The sequence below is a fragment of the Selaginella moellendorffii genome, unplaced genomic scaffold (assembly GCF_000143415.4).
Source record: "Selaginella moellendorffii unplaced genomic scaffold, v1.0 SELMOscaffold_29, whole genome shotgun sequence".
In the NCBI taxonomy this organism is placed as follows: Eukaryota; Viridiplantae; Streptophyta; class Lycopodiopsida; order Selaginellales; family Selaginellaceae; genus Selaginella; species Selaginella moellendorffii.
In genome coordinates this window covers 803967-822466 of record NW_003314290.1, presented here as the reverse complement: position 1 = coordinate 822466, position 18500 = coordinate 803967, and the positions used below count along the sequence as shown (strand labels likewise).

The window sequence follows — 18500 nt, the reverse complement described above, 5'->3', positions numbered from 1 at the left end:
ATCCTTTTATTGGCGGGAGATCTTCTACGTACTATTTGACTAGCGCTGACTTTCTAGGGCAGGTTTTAGGGTTCTTGGACGCAATGGCGCCCGGGCAAATGGTAAGGCCAGATTGCGAAGGGATCACAGATTTTACTTGCCTTTGAGCAGGATCGTACCGCATTCTTTGAATTTCTTTCGCTGGAAGCGAAAAATCGACCAAAACCATGCTGGACGGAGTTTCGCTTCTTTCTTTACTTTGCTTGTAGCTCGCGAGATGAAAGGACGATCGGCAAAACGATCACAATGGCTGTGGCGGATTTTTCTCCGCAGCTCGTCCTCTGCGAGCTTGGATCAAGCGCTGGGCCGGCTAACGACGCAAGGTAGCGAAGTAACTTCCGGTACTTACGCCTCGCTCGTCCGGCAGTGTGGCTCGCTGGGAGAATGCAAGCTCGTCCACCGCCATATCATGAGCTCGAGCAAGCATTTCCAGAGCACTTACCTGAGCAACTTGCTCATACAAATGTATGGCAAGTGTGGCTACCTGGACGACGCGATCGCGGTCTTCAAGCAGCTCTCCAGCAGGAACGTCTACTCTTACAACATCATGGTGGCGGCTCTCGTCCAGAACGCTCGGCTCAATCAAGGCTTGCAAGTTTTCCAGGAGATGCTCTTCGACGGGATCAAGCCGGATGTTGTGAGCTTTGTCACTGTGCTGGGTGCCTGCTCCAGCGTTAAATCGGTGGCTTTCGTGTACAAGCTGGTCTACGCTGCCGGGCTTGAATCCAACGTTGTCATCGCAACCTCGGTGATCAACCTCTATGGCCGGAGTGGTGGCGTCCGCCCAGCAAGAGAGCTTTTCGACAGGATGACAAGGAAGAACGCTGTGACTTGGAACTCTATGATAGCGGCTTATGCCCAGAACGGGCATGCCGTGGAAGCGATGGAAACTTACAAGGTAATGGACGTCGAGCCGGACGAGGTCACGTTTGTCAACGTTTTAGGTGCCTGCTGGTCCGTGGATCAAGCGAAGAAGCTACACGAGAAGATAGTTTTGCTCGGGTTTGAGACTGATGTGGTAGTCGGGACCGCGCTGGTGACGATCTATGGGAAGTTCGGCCTCGTCCAGGAGGCCGAGGATGTTTTTGAAAGGATTCGAGAAAAGAATCTCATCTGCTGGACGGCGATGCTGAGTGCTTATGTCGATCACGGCTTTCACTCGAAAGCTCTCGAAACTTATCAGAAGATGAGAGCTCGGGCAGGCTCTGGTTTGAAGCTGGACGCGATTGTCTTCGTCAGTGCTTTGAACGCGTGCTCGAGCTCGAATGACTTGGAAGTTGGAAAGCAGCTCCATGCCGACATGATCGCTTCCAAGATCAAGCTCGAAGGCGACGCCGCCGCCAGCCTCGTCAACATGTATGGCAAGTGTGGGAGCTTGGCGATGGCGAGAGAAGTTTTTGACAGGCTCGTGAAGCTGAGAAGAGACATCGTTCTATGGAACACGATGCTCCTCTCCTACGCCCAGAGTGGCCTCCGGAGCGAGGCAGTGGAGTTTCTGTGGGAGATGACTTTAGACGGCACGCAGCCGAACGAGATATCTTTCACGGGAGTTTTGTACGCTTGCTGCCATGGAGGAGTCCTGGAGCAAGGACGCGAGCACTTCCAGGCCATGCTCCGCGAGTACGAGATCTCTCCAGTGTCCCAGCACTTTGGATGCATGGCCGATCTCTTTGCTCGACTGGGAAAGCTCGGCGAGGCCGAGGAGCTGCTGAGATCCATGCCTTACGAGCCCGAGTTCGTGATGTGGACCGCCTTGCTCGGTGCTTGTAGAAACTATGGTGACTCCGAGCGAGCAGCACGTCTAGCCGAAAGTTTGTCTCCAGAGACATCGTCTTCTTACGTTCTTCTATCGGGCACTATGACGAACGTGTGAGCTTTTCTCGCAAGATGGAGGAAAGAACTCTTTGGTGGAACCATCGCAGTCGGGATCTATGCCGGAATTTTGACACTTCGCTACGAGCTTTTTTGGTGGACGCGTGGACGACGATTTTTTTTTTTTCGTTATCTTGGCAGCATATGAGGTTTCCAGCGTCTTCGTAGCGGAGGGATGGCGATAGCAGCCGGGGCGGTAAACTATCCACAGTTGTTCTCGGCAGTGGACAGTGCGAAGAACAGCTCAAGGCCTTGCTTGCGCTCTGGGTTTTTGGTGAGTACCTTACGTTGTCTGGACTGACAATGCAAGCAGCTTCTTATCTAGCTTTCCTTGCTTTCAGGGAGCTTGCGGAAGTTTTACAAGCCATCCGGGACGAACCAAGCTTGCTTGTAGCTCCCCATCTCAGGCAGCAGCTGTTGCTTCCTGGGATTTTGGACGATTTCTGAAGACTGTCTTCTTTTTCAACGAGCCGTCTTTCCCAAAGGTTTGCTTCAACGTAATCCGGTTTCGTATCTAAACTAACAGTGTCTTTCAGCTGGTGCAATCCATCACGGAAAGGTTTACGAAGTCTCGAGAAGCAGTGCCAATGGCAGCCAGCAAAGCAAAGAACGGAGATTTAGTTCTTGTCACCGGTGCAACTGGAGGCGTTGGGAAGAGAGTGGTGGATGTCCTGAGAAAAAAAGGCATTCCTGTTCGTGTCCTGGTAATGGAATTCTCGCATTTCAACTCTGTGTCTTATCGTTTTGACATGCAGGTCAGGAATACCGAGAAGGCTAGAACTTTACTGGGACCAGACACAGATATTGTGAGTATAGCTATAGATCATTGAAAACTGGTGGTAATCTACTTTCGTCTGGCAAGATCTCAGGTGACTGGAGATGTAACGAAGAAAGCTACACTGCTACCTCACTACTTTCATGGAGTGAAGAAAGTGATAAGCGCGGCCTCGGTTATTGTAGGACCCAAGGAGGGAGATACACCGGATAGGCAAAAGTACTCTCAGGTAATAAGAGACCATTGCTTCTAGCTCGATCAATTCAATTCTCATTTTTTATTGATACACTTTGCAGGGCATAAAGTTTTTTATGCCAGAGGTGAGTTCATTTTTTAGTTTGTTTTCCTATTCTTACTTTGATGTTCCAGATTAAAGGCGATCCACCAGAAGCAGTGGAATACCAGGGAATGAAAAACTTGATTGATGCTGTAAAAGATCATGTTGGACTGCTGCAAGGAAGGCTTTTGATTGGCTTCTATGGTAAGAGAGTGATATTGTTTATTCTTGCACAATTATGTCCCGTCTTGGTCGTAGAGAATGGCATTCCTTTCGGGCCCGCGTGGGGATCTTTGGACGATGTTGTTATGGGCGGTGTGAGCGAAAGTTTTCTGCAAGTTGGCCGAGAGGGAGATGAGCCAGTTGGGATCTTCAGAGGTATTTTCAACTTTCCAGAAGAAACTGTGTAACAACTTCGCTCTTGTGCTGTATAGGAGTTGTCTCGACTGCAAACAATGGAGGCTTTGCGAGCATAAGAACAAAGGTGTAGTAGTCACTCCGGCTAAGAGCATTAGATCTCATGTATGGCTTGACAGAACTTTGATCCAGTGCTGGACTTGTCCGCGTACGACGGCCTGGAGCTCCGGCTCAAAGGAAACGGCCAAAGATTGAAGCTGATTGTCCGCGTTTCCAAAGATTGGGACGGAACCGGATACACTGCGAGCTTTGACACACAGAAGAACTCTTGGACACAGGTAAACGTCATGTTTCTTACCTTTTGCGTGGAAGCTGGAAACCACTCTTGTAGGTTCGGGTCCCATTTTCAAGCTTCGTGCCAGTTTTTCGAGCACGAACTGTCCAAGACGCTCCACCGTTTGACGTCTCGAGCATCGCTTCGCTACAGGTATGTTCATGTAGCCATTTTTCTCGACTTCCAGTTTCGTTTTGCCTCTCTTTGTAGCTCATGTACAGCAAGTTCGAGTACGATGGCAGGCTTAATCCAACGTTTGAACCAGGTTCGTTTGCGATTCCAATCGCAAGCATCAAAGCTTATCTCAGTGAGCCTGTTACACCGAGGTATAGTCCCGAGTTTCGTTATAAGCTTTTGAATAGTTCTCTTCGTGCAGGCTTGTTCACGTAAGTTCTGCTGGCGTTACGAGACCGGACAGACCAGGATTGGATCTAAGTAAGCAGCCACCAGCAGTCCGGCTCAATAAAGAGCTTGGAGACATACTCACTTACAAACTCAAGGTAAACTTGCACGGGAGTAGTTTGGCTCAAAGCTCAAGCTTATGAAGTCGTCTCTCAGGGAGAGGATCTTATACGAGAGAGTGGGGTGCCTTTCACGATCGTCAGACCCTGTGCGCTTACAGAAGAGCCAGCAGGAGCAGAGCTACAGTTTGATCAGGGAGACAACATCACAGTATGAGCTGTTTCAGTATCTCATTTGGAGCTGTTTCTCACATTTCTTTGATTGTCATTGCACAGGGAAAGATTTCGCGAGAAGAAGTTGCACGGATTTGCGTGGCTGCTCTGGAATCTCCCGCAGCTTGCAATGTGACATTCGAGGTAGAGTTTCTCTTCGTTTTCCCCTTCCCGATTCATGGTTTTTCTTTTGCGTTTCTCTCTAACAGGTGAAGAGCACGGTTCCTTTCAGTGAACCCTTCTCCATCGATCCCAGCAATCCTCCTGCCGAGAAAAACTACGAAGAAAACTTTAAGAATCTCAAGCAAGGAATCACTGGCAAGACGGAGCCAGTTCCAGAGGCCTACGCGGCTTCAAAGTAGAGATTCAAAAAATTTAAAATAAAGGATTAGGGCTTGCGTGACAAATGCGCATCTTGCCACGTGTCTCTACGTGGACTAGAAAGAGCGACTTTTTAGGGCTCTTGGATGGCGGCGATGAGGCCCGCAATGCGAGTGCTACGGCTCCAGGGATTCCCCATCTTCCGGCAGCTCCAGCTCGAGGAGCGATTGATGCACAAGTCCGATGAGAATTGGTGCGTCTTCAACAATGGGACATCGCCTCCCACGATCGTCATGGGAGTGAGCGGGTAAGAAGAGATTCTCCCCAAATGCGCGCGTTTTTGTTGATGGATCCGTGCCCCAGGAGCCCGGAAGAGCTTCTGGATGTGGACGCCGTGTCCCGGGATGGAATCCCTGTCGTGCGACGCTTCTCCGGCGGCGGGACTGTGATTGTGGACGAAGATACGCTCTTTGTCACGCTCATTTGCTCGCGAAAGGCGATTCCATCGCTGGAACTCTTCCCCAGGACTATACTGAAATGGACCGGAGAGCTGTACAAGAACGTTTTTTTGGACAATCCAGACTTCACAGTTCACGAGCAAGGTACCGGAGAGATAAAAGAGTTTCTTTGGCGACTGTTCTTCGTGAGTGCTGGACAGACTATGCGTTCGGGCAGACGAAGATCGCTGGAAATGCCGAGTCCATCTCCAAAGATCGCTGGCTCCACCACACTTCCTTCCTCTGGGACTATAGCCCGGCACGAATGGCTTACTTGACTATTCCGCGCCGCGCTCCAGCGTATCGACTGGTGAGCGAGTTTTCGTTACTTCGTTCTATGAGCTTGAGCTGTATGTAAATCTCGCACAGGGCCGATCCCACGGCGATTTCATCTGCAAGCTCAAAGACTATCTCTCGTATCGCGAAGAACTTGCGGAGCTACTGGAAGACGCTCTCGGTCGCCATTTTTGTCTGGAAAGAACGAGGCTCGAAGACGTAGATGAAGAGGAGTATAAGCACCGGACACGGTTCGTCGAACTCCTTAGAAGTCCGATATAGTGACGGGTAGATGCTGATAGGGAGTCCGAGACACTGACGTGTTTTAGTCCCGGATGGACGTTTTTGTTAACACCATTGCTTGTTTTAATTTGTTGATGGAATACTATTCAATTTAATTCAACAGTCGAATCTTATTATGCCTTTTCTACCCTTCAAAAGCCACGCTTTAAGTGGTCTTTTAGCTTTAGAGAATGTGTGTTCTTGCTTTACACCACCAATCCGAAGGTAAAAAAAGAGCAATATGCGTTGCAATGCGAATGCAAAAGGCATTAGCAGCTTGCTTCTCTTGTTGCAAACGTACCATCCTCCTGTATGATCTCTGAGTAAGCACACGTCCAGTCTAGAGTTTTCCGACAGAAAAGTGACTTGCTCATCATCGAGTTGGCTAGCATAATTGGCACAACTGCCATGCTCCTGACCTCGAGCAGCTCCATCCGCCAGAACAAGTTACAGAATGATCCTCCTGACCTCGAGCTCCTTCCTGGGACGCCCCAAAATATCCGATCCAACTCCTCCTCAGATTTAGCACAACAAAGTACGCAATCGCTTCTCATGCTATAATACCGTGCAAAGCACCCCTTGCAGTCGGCTCCAAGTTCCTGCAGCCACTCCCTGAGCTTGCTGAATCTGAGGAAAGCAATCAGAAACACCAAGAGCAGGAATTCTTTGCAACGACCTGCAAAGTACGTACTTGGACATGAAATTCTCCCGTGACCATCGATCGTTGCTATGAGCCGCCGCTTCCTGCAAAAAGGAGAAGAGCTCTCTTTTACGTTACCAACCATGAAGAATTGGGAGGGAAGTGGTACTTACAAAAACTGCCAGTCTGAATCAAGACAATGCTCTTGGTTGCTGTCTCGCTGGTGGAATGATCGAATCGAGTTTGTTAGTAAGTGAAGGAGCCTCAAGAAAAGAAAACTTTTCCAATTTGAGGAGGAAAAATGAACTTCAGAGATTTGGTCCTCCGCAACCACCAGCGTTTTCACTGACTGTGGCAGCAATTTCCTGGAAGAAAGACTCATTCAAGATTGTCATAAAGAGTTTACTGTCCAGTTCCATCGTGTCTCTGGATCAAACAATCTCCAGCTGGAATTAGAGGGCAAACGAATGCCTGGATGAAGATCGTACCTGTTGGGAAGAACACCATAAACCCTAGTGCCGCAAAGCCCAGGGTTTAAGGTTACTTGTTAGCTCAAGTTGCCATGCAATAACTCTTCGTCTGTGTTGCATATGACCTCAAACGACACTTCCAAGTTGTGCCATCTATCTAGTTCAGCTCTCTCAGACCCTTCATTCTGATCGTCATCGTCTTCTTCATCGTCGACACTCGTAAAGAAGCTCACGAACTGCCTGATCCCTTTGGGAAGCAGGAACCTCCAAGTGTATCTAACGAATCCCACATTATACCCATCGGTGCCCTCAGGTTGATTGGGAGAAGCAAAGCCGCTGTTATTCCAAGTTGCAGATCTCACTGCCCCGTAATTCAAAGTATTCTCTAGCTTGGAGCCCAGTATCAGCGCCTGGATGTGTGACGGGAACACCGATCACTCCAGGACCAAAGTCACTGGTCCACTCCGGGTTTTCATTGCGTTCCCGATGTTTAGAGTATAGCAGAAGTCCATTGTCATCAACTAGGCCTATCACATCCAGAAGAAGAACATCCCGATCATTCTCAAGAGATCAATCAACTATCACATCCAGATCATTCTCAAGAGATCAATCAACTGTCACATCCAGACCAAGCAAGAATATCCAGGTAGAGTATAGCAGAGATTCACTGCCGGGAGATCAATGTACACAAGCCTGGTTTGTGTGATTTCTTTTACTAGATCGAATCTTGTGAGCTCTTTGATTATTCCATTGAGCTTCAAAAATCTCTTGAATTCTTTCCAAATACTCTGAGTTTTTGTTTCGCTTGTTGGTTTTAAGATCTCTTATCTCTTATAGTTCTTTGGACTTTACAAAAGTAAAGAAGTCTTCCTTCATTTTCCTGGACTTAACCACTGAGATCAGAAACCTTTCTGAGAATGGGCGCTGGAATCCAAGCAAGAGGAATTCCTAGGCGAGGAGGGCGAGAAAAGCAGCTAATTGGAGAGGATGCAAGCCACAAACACAGCACGCCCTATGGATTCAAGAAGGTGAAATCGCGAGGAATTCTCCAGCGCAGAGATATGCTAGCTGCTAATTACTTAGGATATGCTGGGGTTGCAAACGAGCGCTATTGTGAAACTCAGTCTTGACCCAGTAGAGATCCAGCGTAACATGGTCGCCACACTTCTCCCGAACGGTGTCGACATCATCCCCACCCTCGAGCACCTTGGCGATTTCAAGCTTGATCTCGTAGCTCGGAATGCCTGGTCGATCGCATTCCACCCCGCAGTGTCCCACTCCGGCCAATGGAATCCCCTGCTCCTCCAGCCACGCCACAGTCACGGGATGGAGCGCTTCCTCTCCAAACGAGATGGCTCTAGCATCGCCATATCGGTCGAGCAACACCGCCACCATCTGCCTCAGCTGCGTCTTCACGTACAACTTGATCGCCAGGAAGATCTGGACCTTGGAGCCGGGGCTATGGAAGTAGGCGTCCTTGTAGGAGAGGAGCTCGGGCAGCGTCTGGCACTGGCCGATGTCGAGGATGAAGCGCGGGCATGGGCGATTGGTCAGGTACTTGCCATTGTTGGGCTCGAGCTGGTAGAGCGCGGCATGGAAGGCTTCCATGGTGAGGAGCTTGATGCTCCCCCTGGGGAGATGGGCAAATGGAACGTAGAGTAGTCCCCACGTCCTGCTCCCCAGAGGCTCCATCCCATCCCTCCTGGACATGAATCTATCCCTCACGTACCCAGCGACGAAGGATTCGTGCTGACGCTCCACGGCGATAACTTTGCCGCCGGGGCGCATGACGCACGACACCCCTAGCTTCCATATCTCGAGGTAGCGATTGAGCTTGGCGACGCTCCAGCGCTTACCCACGGTGCACTCCTCGCGGTTGTTCCATGCCTGCCAGTCGAGATCGTCGTCGTGCTCCGCCTTGCGCTCCACTGCCTCGAGCGCGCGCGCAAACACCGCTTCAAACGATCGCGGCATCGTCTCCCTTAAACCCTAAAGCTCCGGGCTTTGCGGCACTAGGGTTTATGGTGTTCTTGGGTCGATCCCCAACAGGTACGATCTTCATCCAGACATTCGTTTGCCCTCTAATTCCAGCTGGAGATTTGTGTTTGATCCAGAGCGCCTTTCAGCTACTACGCGATGGAACTGGACAGTAAACTCTTTATGACAATCTTGAATGAGAGTTTTCCTTTCTTTCTTCCAGGAAATAGGATCGAGCGGCTGCCACAGTCAGTGAAAACGCTGGTGGTTGCGGAGGACCAAATCTCTGAAGTTGAGTACTTGTTTCCCCATTTTTCCTCCTCAAAACTCGTTTTCTTTTCTTGAGGCTCCTTCACTTACTAACAAACTCGATTCGATCATTCCACCAGCGAGAAGAGCATTGTCTTGATTCAGACTGGCAGTTTTTGTAAGTACCACTTCCCCCCCCAATTCTTCATGGTTGGTAACGTAAAAGAGAGCTCTTCTCCTTTTTGCAGGAAGCGGCGGCTCATAGCAACGATCGATGGTCACGGGAGAATTTCATGTCCAAGTACGTACTTTGCAGTTCGTTGCAAAGAATTCCTGCTCTTGGTGTTTCTGGTTGCTTTCCTCAGATTCATGGCTGCAGGAACTTGGAGCCGACTGCAAGGGGTGCTTTGCACGGTAATATAGCATGAGAAGCAATTACGTATTTGGTTCTGCTAAATCTGAGGAGGAGCTGGATCGGATATTTTTGGGCGTCCCAGGAAGGAGCTCGAGGTCAGGAGGATCATCGTCCAGGAGGAGCGCGCTCTACTTTCTGTAAGTCCGACACAACACGGACGTGGTCTAACAAGGTAATTTCTCTTCGACGAACTGGAAGTGACCTGATCTTTGAAGAGGTTGCTCCTCCAGGGCCTGACGCAGCTGCTTGCTTCGAGCTTTGTTCTAGCTTATTCAATCAGCTAAGAAATCTAGCTTTGGATAATTCCCTGTTTAAAAGAAGGTATCTGACACGAACCACGGGAATATTCCGAGAATATTCTATGGCCTGTGGGATTTAAGGCCGTAACGCCTTAAGGGTTGGGAGGTTGGCCTAGGGTTCGCTCTCTTGTTCGTTTCATTGGTATCGGAGCAGCACGTTCTTTTGGGGATGGCGGGTGAGCAAGATATTGATCCTGATGAGGAGTATGGCGTTAGTGAGGATAACCATGACGATGCGGAAGAGACTCTTGATGATGTCGTTTTGCGGCAAGGACGCCAGATTTCTGCAGTTCAGAGCGACATAAAGGAGGTTAAGGATTCCGTCAATCTCATCAAGGATTTCTTGCTTCGCATGAACCCTCAAGGGTTGAATCAATCTCATGTCCGTGATTACCATTGGTACGTCAAGCATGCCAAGGATTATGGTATTGTGGAATGGAAATCATCACCGGATGTTTGTGATAGTCAAGAGGTTGATTCTTGGTTGGAATTGTGGGAAAGTTGTTGGTCTCACAATCCTTGTGAGGATAAGGTGAAGATAGATTTCTTTGTGACGAAGCTTACGGGCCATGCTTCTTCGTGGTGGAAGAACTACATCAAAGCTAATCCGACGCCGACGTCTTGGACTGATTTGACAAAGGTTTTCCGCGCTTCGTTTGTCAAGAAGTTTGAAGAGGTTGATCTCGTGAATCAGTTGTTAGAGATCCGGCAGGGGACTTTGTCTTTGGATGCGTATGCCCGCAAGTTCCATGATCTTTGCCTTAGTCTCATGGGCACCTATAATGAGCTGCTAAAGGTGCAATGTTTTATCAAAGGATTGAGCTCGGTGGATGTGCAGCAGAAGGTCAAGAAGGATTTTCCAGCAACATTGACTGATGCTATCACTAAGGCTCAAATCTTTTCGCCCAAACCGTCGGTCAACTCGGTCAACGTTGGTCAAAAGGATGGTCTCCGGGGTGGTCAACGTGATGACCAGCTCGCCAATGCTTCATATTCGGGGAAGAAACGGTTGTTATTCCCTTGTGGCTCAAAGTATGAAGATGGCAGTGAGGCTAAGAAATTTCGTTTGGACCACCGTGAGAGAGATAAGGCGGAGGGCAATTGTTTTCGTTGCCATAAAGCTGGACATCAGAGCAAGGATTGTTCTGAAGGGCTCAATGAATGATAAGGTGACTGTGGTGGAAATTATAGGCAATGATGTGAGTGATAGTGCTTTTGGGGCCGTATTGCTTCAAGTTAGGCATTCTCTTGCCTTCATGAGCCACAAGTTTGATGTCACACAGCAGAATTGACTTACTCAAGAATGGCGACACTATCTATATGGATCAGACTTCCATGTAGTTTCAGATCATCAGTCTCTCCAGATGTGGATCTTCGAGGCCGCCTTGCTCGTTGGCAAGAGTTCCTGCAGGAAATGTCTGTTAAGATCCGGTACAAGCATGGAGGTGATAATAAAGTGGCTGATGCATTATCCAGGATGGTAAATTCTATCTCGTTCGTGAAGCTATCCAGCGATCTCTTGGATGAGCTTAAGGAGTTTGCTGACTTTGACTCCTTCATCACTGATATTTGCGCGAAGGTTTTGTTGAGGGACGCCTCTACAGATTTAAAGGGTGACAAGTTTGCGTCATTCGAAATACGAGATGGAATCCTGGTAAAGAAGGGACGTGTTGTGGTTCCTCGTGTTGACAAACTCATCAAACAGATTTTGGTTGAGTGTCATGATGTGCCAAGTGCTGGGCATCCGGGGGTATTGAGAACATATATGTTGGTGAAGAGGCATTTCTTTTGGCCTGGGATGAAGTCAGATGTTGAAAAGTAAGTACGTGGTTGTTTGACCTGCCAGGCGGTCAAAGTTGATCATCAGAAGCTCGCTGGCCTCTATCATCTTTTACGTGTACCCGAGAATAAGTGGGATAGCATCTCGATAGACTTTATCACTAGTTTGCCCAAAACCTTTCGAGGAAATGATGCTATTTGGGTTGTTGTGGATCGTTTGACGAAGATGGCTCACTTCTTCCCTGTGAAGACAACGATAAAAGCTTCTGAACTTGCTCAGTTGTTTGTAGACTGGTTATTCAGTCTCTATGGTTTGCCGGGTGACATTGTGAGTGATCGGGATCCTAAGTTCACGTCCAAGTTTTGGCAAACGGTCTTTGAAAAACTAGAGACTAAATTGAGCATGAGTAGTGGTGAGCATCCACAATCTGATGGGCAGACAAAGCGCATGAATCAGCTATTAGAAGATATGCTACGGTCTTTTGTGGGAAACTTGACTCGACAGGGAGTATGGGAAAAATACTTGCCTTTGCTTCAGTTTGCTCACAATAGCGCTCATCAATCGGCTATTGGCATGTCTCCTTTTATGGCGATGTATGGCTATGAGCCTAGATCTCCTGTGAGTTTGAATTTGGCTTTGGTTCGGGTTCCTCATGCTTGCGATTTCTTGGAGGATATGCAAGACAAGCTTGAGTTGGCAAAATTGAACATGAGGCAAGCTCAAGAACGAGACAAAAGATTGGCTGATGAGCATCGTCGTCATCAAGAGTACAAAGTTGGTGACAAGGTTTTCCTTAAGCTGTCGGATGCACAACGATCTCTAAAAGGAAGTGGTAGTGCTAAGTTGTCCCCACGGTATTGTGGGCCTTGGACAATTTTACAGCGTGTGGGGGATCTTGCATACACTTTGGATTTGCCAGTTAGTTCGAAGATTCATCCAACGTTCCATGTGAGCAAGCTTAAAGTGTGTTTGCACTTTGGTGATATCGTGGATCAGTCCATCATCCAAGTTCCAGAGATTGATGCAGAGAAGGCTGGTCCGGCCAATATTCTTGCTCAAAGATTGGTGAAAACACGCCGGAAAACAACTAGGGAGTTGTTAGTTCAGTGGAATGGTTATTCCATGGACGAAGTTACATGGGAAATTGAGGATGACGTGAAGAGAGTGTTTCCGAGTTTTGGTTATGACTTGGATGACATTCCTGAGGAAGGGGAGAATTGAGTTCTATAGCCGTATTGCTATATGATTTGAGCCGTTTGTTCTATTCTCATTCTCTTGTTTTCCATGACCGTATTGTCATGTGAGAAAGCCGTATTGCTTTCTTTCTTTCGTGACCGTTTGTTGCGATGTTGGTGTTGCCGTTTGCACATCATTTCTCCATGGCCGTATTGCCTTGGACTCCCTTCATTTGAGGCTCGTTTAGCTTCTCAAGGCTACCGTATGTGGCTGGGTCATGAGGGAGGGGAGAATGACACGAACCACGGGAATATTCCGAGAATATTCCATGGCCTGTGGGATTTAAGGCCGTAACGCCTTAAGGGTTGGGAGGTTGGCCTAGGGTTCGCTCTCTTGTTCGTTTCAGTATCATTGTTTCCCTTCGTGAACAGGAGGCGAGTGTAAGCCACAAATTTTTCCTTTCCAATTTGCCAGCTTACCTCGTCTATCCGTCCAACACTGCCTTGGCTTTTGCTAAGTTCCCTTGCCAAGGTTCTCGCCTATGGTACCAGCTCCTACTTGGTTTCAGCTACTCACTGCACGAGCAACGGAGAGTTAGCCATCCTTCCACGGATTCCCAAATCACTCCCAATCCCCCTCCCCGGGTTAGACTGGACTTAAGGTTCGGCTACACTCCCCGCAAGCACAAGCAGCCAAGCACACCAAGCTTCCAGATTCCTAACATCCCTTGGTACCACAAGACTTGATCATGGGACCCTCTAAATCCCAAGTCTTGAGTGCAACACTTGCTTCGGGACGCCGGGGCGAAACACCGTGGCCTAACGGCCCAGTATGGGTACCCCTCGCCCCCCACATCCATCCCGAAGGAAGGCCCAAGCCCCTAGGAAGGGCGAGGACCAATGAGCCGCATGGTACTCAAGTGGGGCACCACTCCACATGAGCCGGGAGCACCGCAATCGGTTTCCCTTTCGGGAGTGGGAGCTGCTCTTGAGCACTTCCTTGGATGGCCCCTCCGGCACCAGCCAAGTCCATGCTCACTCCCACCCAAGGCCCCTTAGTCCCAGTCCCAACCTCAAGTCGGTTTGGAAGCCCAACTGGAGAGTCCCTTCAAAACTGGTTCCTGGACCTCACTATCCCTACTATACTTTTGGAACCCCCTGCAGCCCCCCCCCCCTGGGGGACGCACGCTTTGGGCTTTCACCCCTTGACCCGTATTAGTATTTGGACTTAGTCTCTGGCTCGATCTCGGATCCGATTTCGGATCCGACTTCGGATTCGGTCTCGGACTCGATCGCGGACTCGATCTCGGACCCGATCTCAGGCCCGACCTCGGACTCGACTTCGGACTCGGTCTCGGACCCAATTTCGGATCTCGGACTCCGTCTCGAACTCGGTCTCGAACTCGGACTCGAACTTGGTCCCCGAGTCGGTCTTGGACTCGATTCCGGACTCTATCTCGAACTCGGTCCTAGAGTCGGTCTTGGACTCGATCTTTGACTTGGTCCCATCCGATGAACTCTTTGTCATTTTGGTCATGCTTTCGGGGTTCCCTTAGCCTACGACACCTCGGCGAGTTGGTTCCTTACAACTCCACCACCCATAGAAGAAGTTCGATGCCCACATCGAACGTCTCTTTTTTATCCTACGACTTGTTGACCATGTCTCCGGGGGCATCCCCCCACTTAGCGGTGTGCCTAAGTTAGCCTCCCCGGCCAAGAGCTCATGACAACGGAATATAGGTGTCCCTATACTCCACCCCTCACCACGCCCTAGTATGGGGTCGGGACTTGAACCCAGCCTTGCTTTACTAGGGGGTTGGGACTCAAACCCAACCTCCGTAGAATACGTCTACGGATTCGACATCCCCGCAGGGAGTCGGGCGTAGCTCCCTACGCCTGGTCGACCTAGCTAACCCATGCTAATTAGCTCACCTTTGGCGCGCCTTCGGGTCCCAACATATGCCACTTGCTCAACTTTGCAAATTGATATTTTTAATTGAACTTTGCATAAGTACATAGAGTTCTGCCTTGCAGAAATTCCTCCACTAGATCTCGCGCGTTCGCTAGGTTCTCCTCCGGTTCCCATGTTGCTTCGCAGTGTGGAAATCCTTTCCACTTCACATGGAACTCTCTCACCTCGCGTCCTTGTCGCTTGCTCTTGCGCGCATTGAGGATGGCCTCGACTTCGTATTCCTCTTCCCCTTGGATAACCTCAGGTAAAGGTCTTACTTGGTCTTTGCGAAGCGGATCCTCAAAGTACGGCTTGAGTAAGTTCACATGGAACACTGGGTGCATCTTCCCCATCTCTCGAGGAAGTCGGAGTCGGTAAGCCACTTTACCGATTCGTGCCTCAATCTCGTAAGGCCCCGCGAACTTGCTTAAGGAACTCAAGATCAATTCATTTACAGGAATACATGCATTTTTACCTTTGGGTCAACTTTCGGCTGATCCCACTTGGTAGCCTAAGGTTCTTGGTGTTCAGCCACACCTTCTCCCCAGCTTGGAACTCTACATCCCGGCGCTTTAGGTTTGCATACTTGGTTTGCCTTTGTTGAGCCCGTTCCAAGGAATCCCTCACTAGATTCCAAATGTTGAGTCTTTCCGCCGTGAATGCCTCCACTGCGGGTAACTCTCCATGATACTCGGCCACGCCGAGTTCCACAGGACCTTCAATAGCTCGCCCATTGATGACTTCCCATGGACTCACCCCGATACTCGAATGTGGTGAGTTGTTATAACACATTTCCGCAAGTCCCAAATGACTTACCCAATCGGTCTGGTCTCCCGAGACATAGCATCGCAAATAATCCTCCAGCTGCCTATTCACCCTTTCCGTTTGTCCGTCTGTCAAGAAGTGTTAGGACCACCAAACTTGACTTAATACCCCATACCTGTCTGTGGGTGATAGGCTGTGCTGAATTTCAACTTGGTGCGATACTGTTCCAGGAGGGTCCTCCAGAACCTACTAGTGAAGATCTTATCTCGATCTGAGATAATCTCCTCTGGCCTTCCCCGCACTCGAACCACTTGTTCGAAGAACAATTTCGCCACACCTTCCGCATCCACCTCTGTTGTGGTGGGTATGAAATGTGCCATCTTCGAAAATCGGTCCACCACCACGAATATCGCATCGAACCCCTCGCTTGGGGGTAGTCCCGTGATGAAGTCCATCGTGAGACATTTCCACGGACGATCTGGAATTGGGATGCTTTGCAACAAGCCCCCACTAGCCTTAGTCACGGCTTTGACCTGCTGACATGTTGGACATGTCTTTACATAGTCTTGGACGTCCTTAGCCATATCTGGCCAATGGTACTTCCTCTTGAGTAAGCCCATCGTCTTGGGCACTCCGCCGTGTCCCGCAAGAGGTCCGTCATGACACTCTTCTAAGGCTACCTTCCTTAGTCCACCTTCTGGAACATACACCCTCGTTTGCTTGTAATAAATGAGTCCATTGCGTTCCGCATAGCCCGTTTTCTCTTCCGTTGGCAGCTCACCTCTCTGGTGAGCTTCCCGTGCCTCCAGATTCCTCAACAACACTTCTTGTGCTAGACCATCGTTCTCATATGCTGTCCGCACCTCGTCCCAGAAGGTTGCTGTTGCGCTGGAGATCGCCAACCTCAAGCTCGCTTTTCGACTTAGCGCATCTGCCACGATGTTGCTCTTCCCAGGCTTGTACAGAATCTCGCAATCAAACTCGGCCAAGGCATTGGCCCACCGACCTTGTTTCCCTCTCAGGTCGGGTTGTGACAAGAAGTGTTTCGTTGCCACATTGTCCGTGTAAACCTTGAAGTGTCTCCCAAGGTAGTGTCGCCACTCCTTGAGCGCCTTGACCACCGCAAACAATTCCTTCTCGTGGGCAGGCCACTTCCGTTGAGCCTTGTCCAGCTTCTTCGAGAAGAACGCTACTGGATGGTTGTCTTGCTTCAAAACTGCGCCTAACGCAAAGTCCGAAGCATCCGTGTCTACCTCAAAGTCCTTACCAAAGTCCGGTAATGCCAACACCGGAGCCTTCCTCAACTTCCCTTTGAGGTGGACGAATGCCGCCTCGCATTCCGCTGTCCATACCATCTTCCCTTTTCCCGTTTGATCCGTTAAGGGCAGGGCTACTCTCGAATAGTGTCTGATAAACTTTCGATAGTAGTTGCATAGCCCCAAGAACGCCCTCAACTCATGTACATTCGATGGTCGCTCCCATTCCTGGATCGCTTGGACCTTCTCCGGGTCCACCTTGAGCCCGTCCTGGCCCACCACATGCCCGAGAAACTTTACCTCTTGCTGAGCAAAGTCACATTTGCTCTCTTTAGCATACAGTTTATGTTCCCTTAGTTTCTCAAACACCTTCGCCAAGTGTTCGGCATGCTCCTCTAGCGTCTCGCTATAGATCAGGATGTCGTCAATATAGACGACCACAAAGTGATCCAGATAGGGTACAAAGATGTGGTTCATCAACGCCGAAAACGTTGCCGGCGCATTGCACAGCCCAAAGGGCATCACCAAAAACTCAAAGCTCCCATACCTCGTTCGACAGGTTGTCTTCTCGACATCTTCCTCGGCTACCCTAATCTGGTAGTATCCTGACCTTAGGTCAATCCTCGAGAAGTATTTTGCCTTTCCCAACCTATCGAACAGGTCCTCAATCCTTGGCAACGGGTACTTGTTCTTCTTGGTATACTTGTTGAGCAACCGGTAATCTATGCACATGCGCATAGATCCATCTTTCTTTTTCACAAATAATACCGGCGCCCCATACGGCGACTTGCTCAACCTAACATACCCTTTGCCCACCAACTCCTCTAGTTGGCACTTGAGCTCCTTGAGTTCTTTTTCGTTCAAACGATAGGGGGGACGAACCACCGCCTCAGCGCCCTCGACAAGCTCAATCTTATGTTCTATCGGTCGTGCGGGGGGCAACCCCGCCGGTAGCTCCTCCGGCATGGTATCCTGGAATTGGTCCAACACTCGCTGGATCACTAAAGGCACTTCTTCCGTTCTTGTCTTTTTGTCACTCTTCACCGAGAGTAAGCACAAAAAGGCTGCCTTAGTTCCTTTAGTGAGTTGTCCTCTCGTGGACACCAGGTTCAAGCATGACTCTTTGGCCTTGCTTTGCCCTACCTTTAGATCCTGGGCCTCCACCCTAGATCTTCTTCCTTGGGCATTCGCCAATACCACAAGGTTCCTACCTTGTGCAAGGCTACCACGAACCGATTAAACCAATCCATTCCGAAGATCACGTCAAATCCCGCCATATCCAAGACGGTGAAATCCATGTCCACTTTCCATGTCCCCACTTCGACTCTCGCTTGTCGAAGTACCTCATCGGTGCTTTGGCTACCCTGAACAAACTCTATAGTCCTTGGTTCGCCTAGCCGCTGCACCGTTAGTCCGGCTTGCCGGACTATGTCTGCAGCCACAAAATTATCCGAAGCACCCGTGTCAATAAGGATCTTAACAAAGCTACCTCCGAGCTTCCCTCGGAGGGCTAGTAGATGTCGCGAACGACTCTCTACCAAAGTTGCTCGTGTAATGAGTAACTTTGAGTTAGGGACTGGATCACATACCTCAGTTTGGACTTCACCCGACTTGATGGCCATATTGGCTCTGGCCTTCTTCGGGTAGGGACATTCCCTCGAGAAGTGTCCCGCTTCGCCGCAGTTGTAGCATACGTTGTTTCCCACGCTGCTATACGACTTGACCTTCTTATCCGTGGGTTTGTCCTTTTTCGCTTGACTCCCCCACGTACTCGCTCGCTGGCCACCGGATTTGCCTTTCCGGAACCCCGAGGACTCAT

General features: G+C 49.6%; 4 protein-coding genes across 5 annotated transcripts; all 4 read left to right on the top strand.

Moving 5' to 3' along the window:
- Window positions 1-256: 256 nt before the first annotated feature.
- LOC9646176 (pentatricopeptide repeat-containing protein At4g21300) lies at window positions 257-1912 on the top strand. Its single transcript, XM_002976033.2, has one exon. The coding sequence runs from the start codon at window positions 257-259 to the stop codon at window positions 1910-1912; it is 1656 nt and encodes a 551-aa protein (XP_002976079.2).
- A 44-nt stretch (window positions 1913-1956) lies between these two features.
- On the top strand, window positions 1957-4735 carry LOC9646175. Its single transcript, XM_002976032.2, has 16 exons — window positions 1957-2185; window positions 2253-2396; window positions 2448-2615; window positions 2667-2717; window positions 2781-2915; window positions 2983-3006; window positions 3056-3167; window positions 3222-3341; window positions 3398-3447; window positions 3500-3658; window positions 3712-3807; window positions 3865-3980; window positions 4031-4154; window positions 4213-4326; window positions 4392-4472; window positions 4538-4735. The coding sequence occupies exons 1-16, from the start codon at window positions 2087-2089 to the stop codon at window positions 4688-4690; spliced, it is 1746 nt and encodes a 581-aa protein (XP_002976078.1). The 5' UTR covers window positions 1957-2086; the 3' UTR covers window positions 4691-4735.
- Window positions 4736-4785: 50 nt separating this feature from the next.
- LOC9645648 (lipoate-protein ligase A) lies at window positions 4786-5827 on the top strand. Of its 2 annotated transcripts, none has more exons than XM_024681015.1 (4): window positions 4786-4956; window positions 5013-5251; window positions 5308-5456; window positions 5546-5827. In XM_024681015.1, the coding sequence occupies exons 1-4, from the start codon at window positions 4796-4798 to the stop codon at window positions 5702-5704; spliced, it is 708 nt and encodes a 235-aa protein (XP_024536783.1). In that variant the 5' UTR covers window positions 4786-4795; the 3' UTR covers window positions 5705-5827. The 2 variants fall into 2 exon arrangements, with proteins under 2 accessions (XP_024536783.1, XP_002976077.2); XM_002976031.2 differs by having other exon boundaries at window positions 5516-5827.
- A 3005-nt stretch (window positions 5828-8832) lies between these two features.
- Window positions 8833-9758, top strand: LOC112348379. The gene is made up of 8 exons (XM_024680755.1): window positions 8833-8863; window positions 8929-8963; window positions 9015-9082; window positions 9181-9218; window positions 9289-9341; window positions 9406-9454; window positions 9538-9627; window positions 9686-9758. Exons 2-8 carry the CDS (start codon window positions 8951-8953, stop codon window positions 9690-9692), a joined length of 318 nt encoding a protein of 105 aa, XP_024536523.1. The 5' UTR covers window positions 8833-8863; window positions 8929-8950; the 3' UTR covers window positions 9693-9758.
- Window positions 9759-18500: the final 8742 nt, after the last annotated feature.

Bases quoted from the DNA above. Each gene is read 5' to 3' on its own strand.
- LOC9646175 (XM_002976032.2), top strand. From the start codon at position 2,087: ATGGCGATAGCAGCCGGGGCGGTAAACTATCCACAGTTGTTCTCGGCA. The intron at 2,916-2,982 runs GTAATAAGAGAC...TACACTTTGCAG, and splicing joins ATAGGCAAAAGTACTCTCAG to GGCATAAAGTTTTTTATGCC. The intron at 3,659-3,711 runs GTAAACGTCATG...CCACTCTTGTAG, and splicing joins AGAAGAACTCTTGGACACAG to GTTCGGGTCCCATTTTCAAG.
- LOC9645648 (XM_002976031.2), top strand. From the start codon at position 4,796: ATGGCGGCGATGAGGCCCGCAATGCGAGTGCTACGGCTCCAGGGATTC. The intron at 4,957-5,012 runs GTAAGAAGAGAT...TCCGTGCCCCAG, and splicing joins ATCGTCATGGGAGTGAGCGG to GAGCCCGGAAGAGCTTCTGG. The intron at 5,252-5,307 runs GTACCGGAGAGA...AGTGCTGGACAG, and splicing joins CTTCACAGTTCACGAGCAAG to ACTATGCGTTCGGGCAGACG.
- LOC112348379 (XM_024680755.1), top strand. The intron at 9,083-9,180 runs GTTGAGTACTTG...TCATTCCACCAG, and splicing joins CGGAGGACCAAATCTCTGAA to CGAGAAGAGCATTGTCTTGA. The intron at 9,455-9,537 runs GTAATATAGCAT...TGGGCGTCCCAG, and splicing joins TGCAAGGGGTGCTTTGCACG to GAAGGAGCTCGAGGTCAGGA.
- LOC9646176 (XM_002976033.2), top strand. From the start codon at position 257: ATGAAAGGACGATCGGCAAAACGATCACAATGGCTGTGGCGGATTTTT.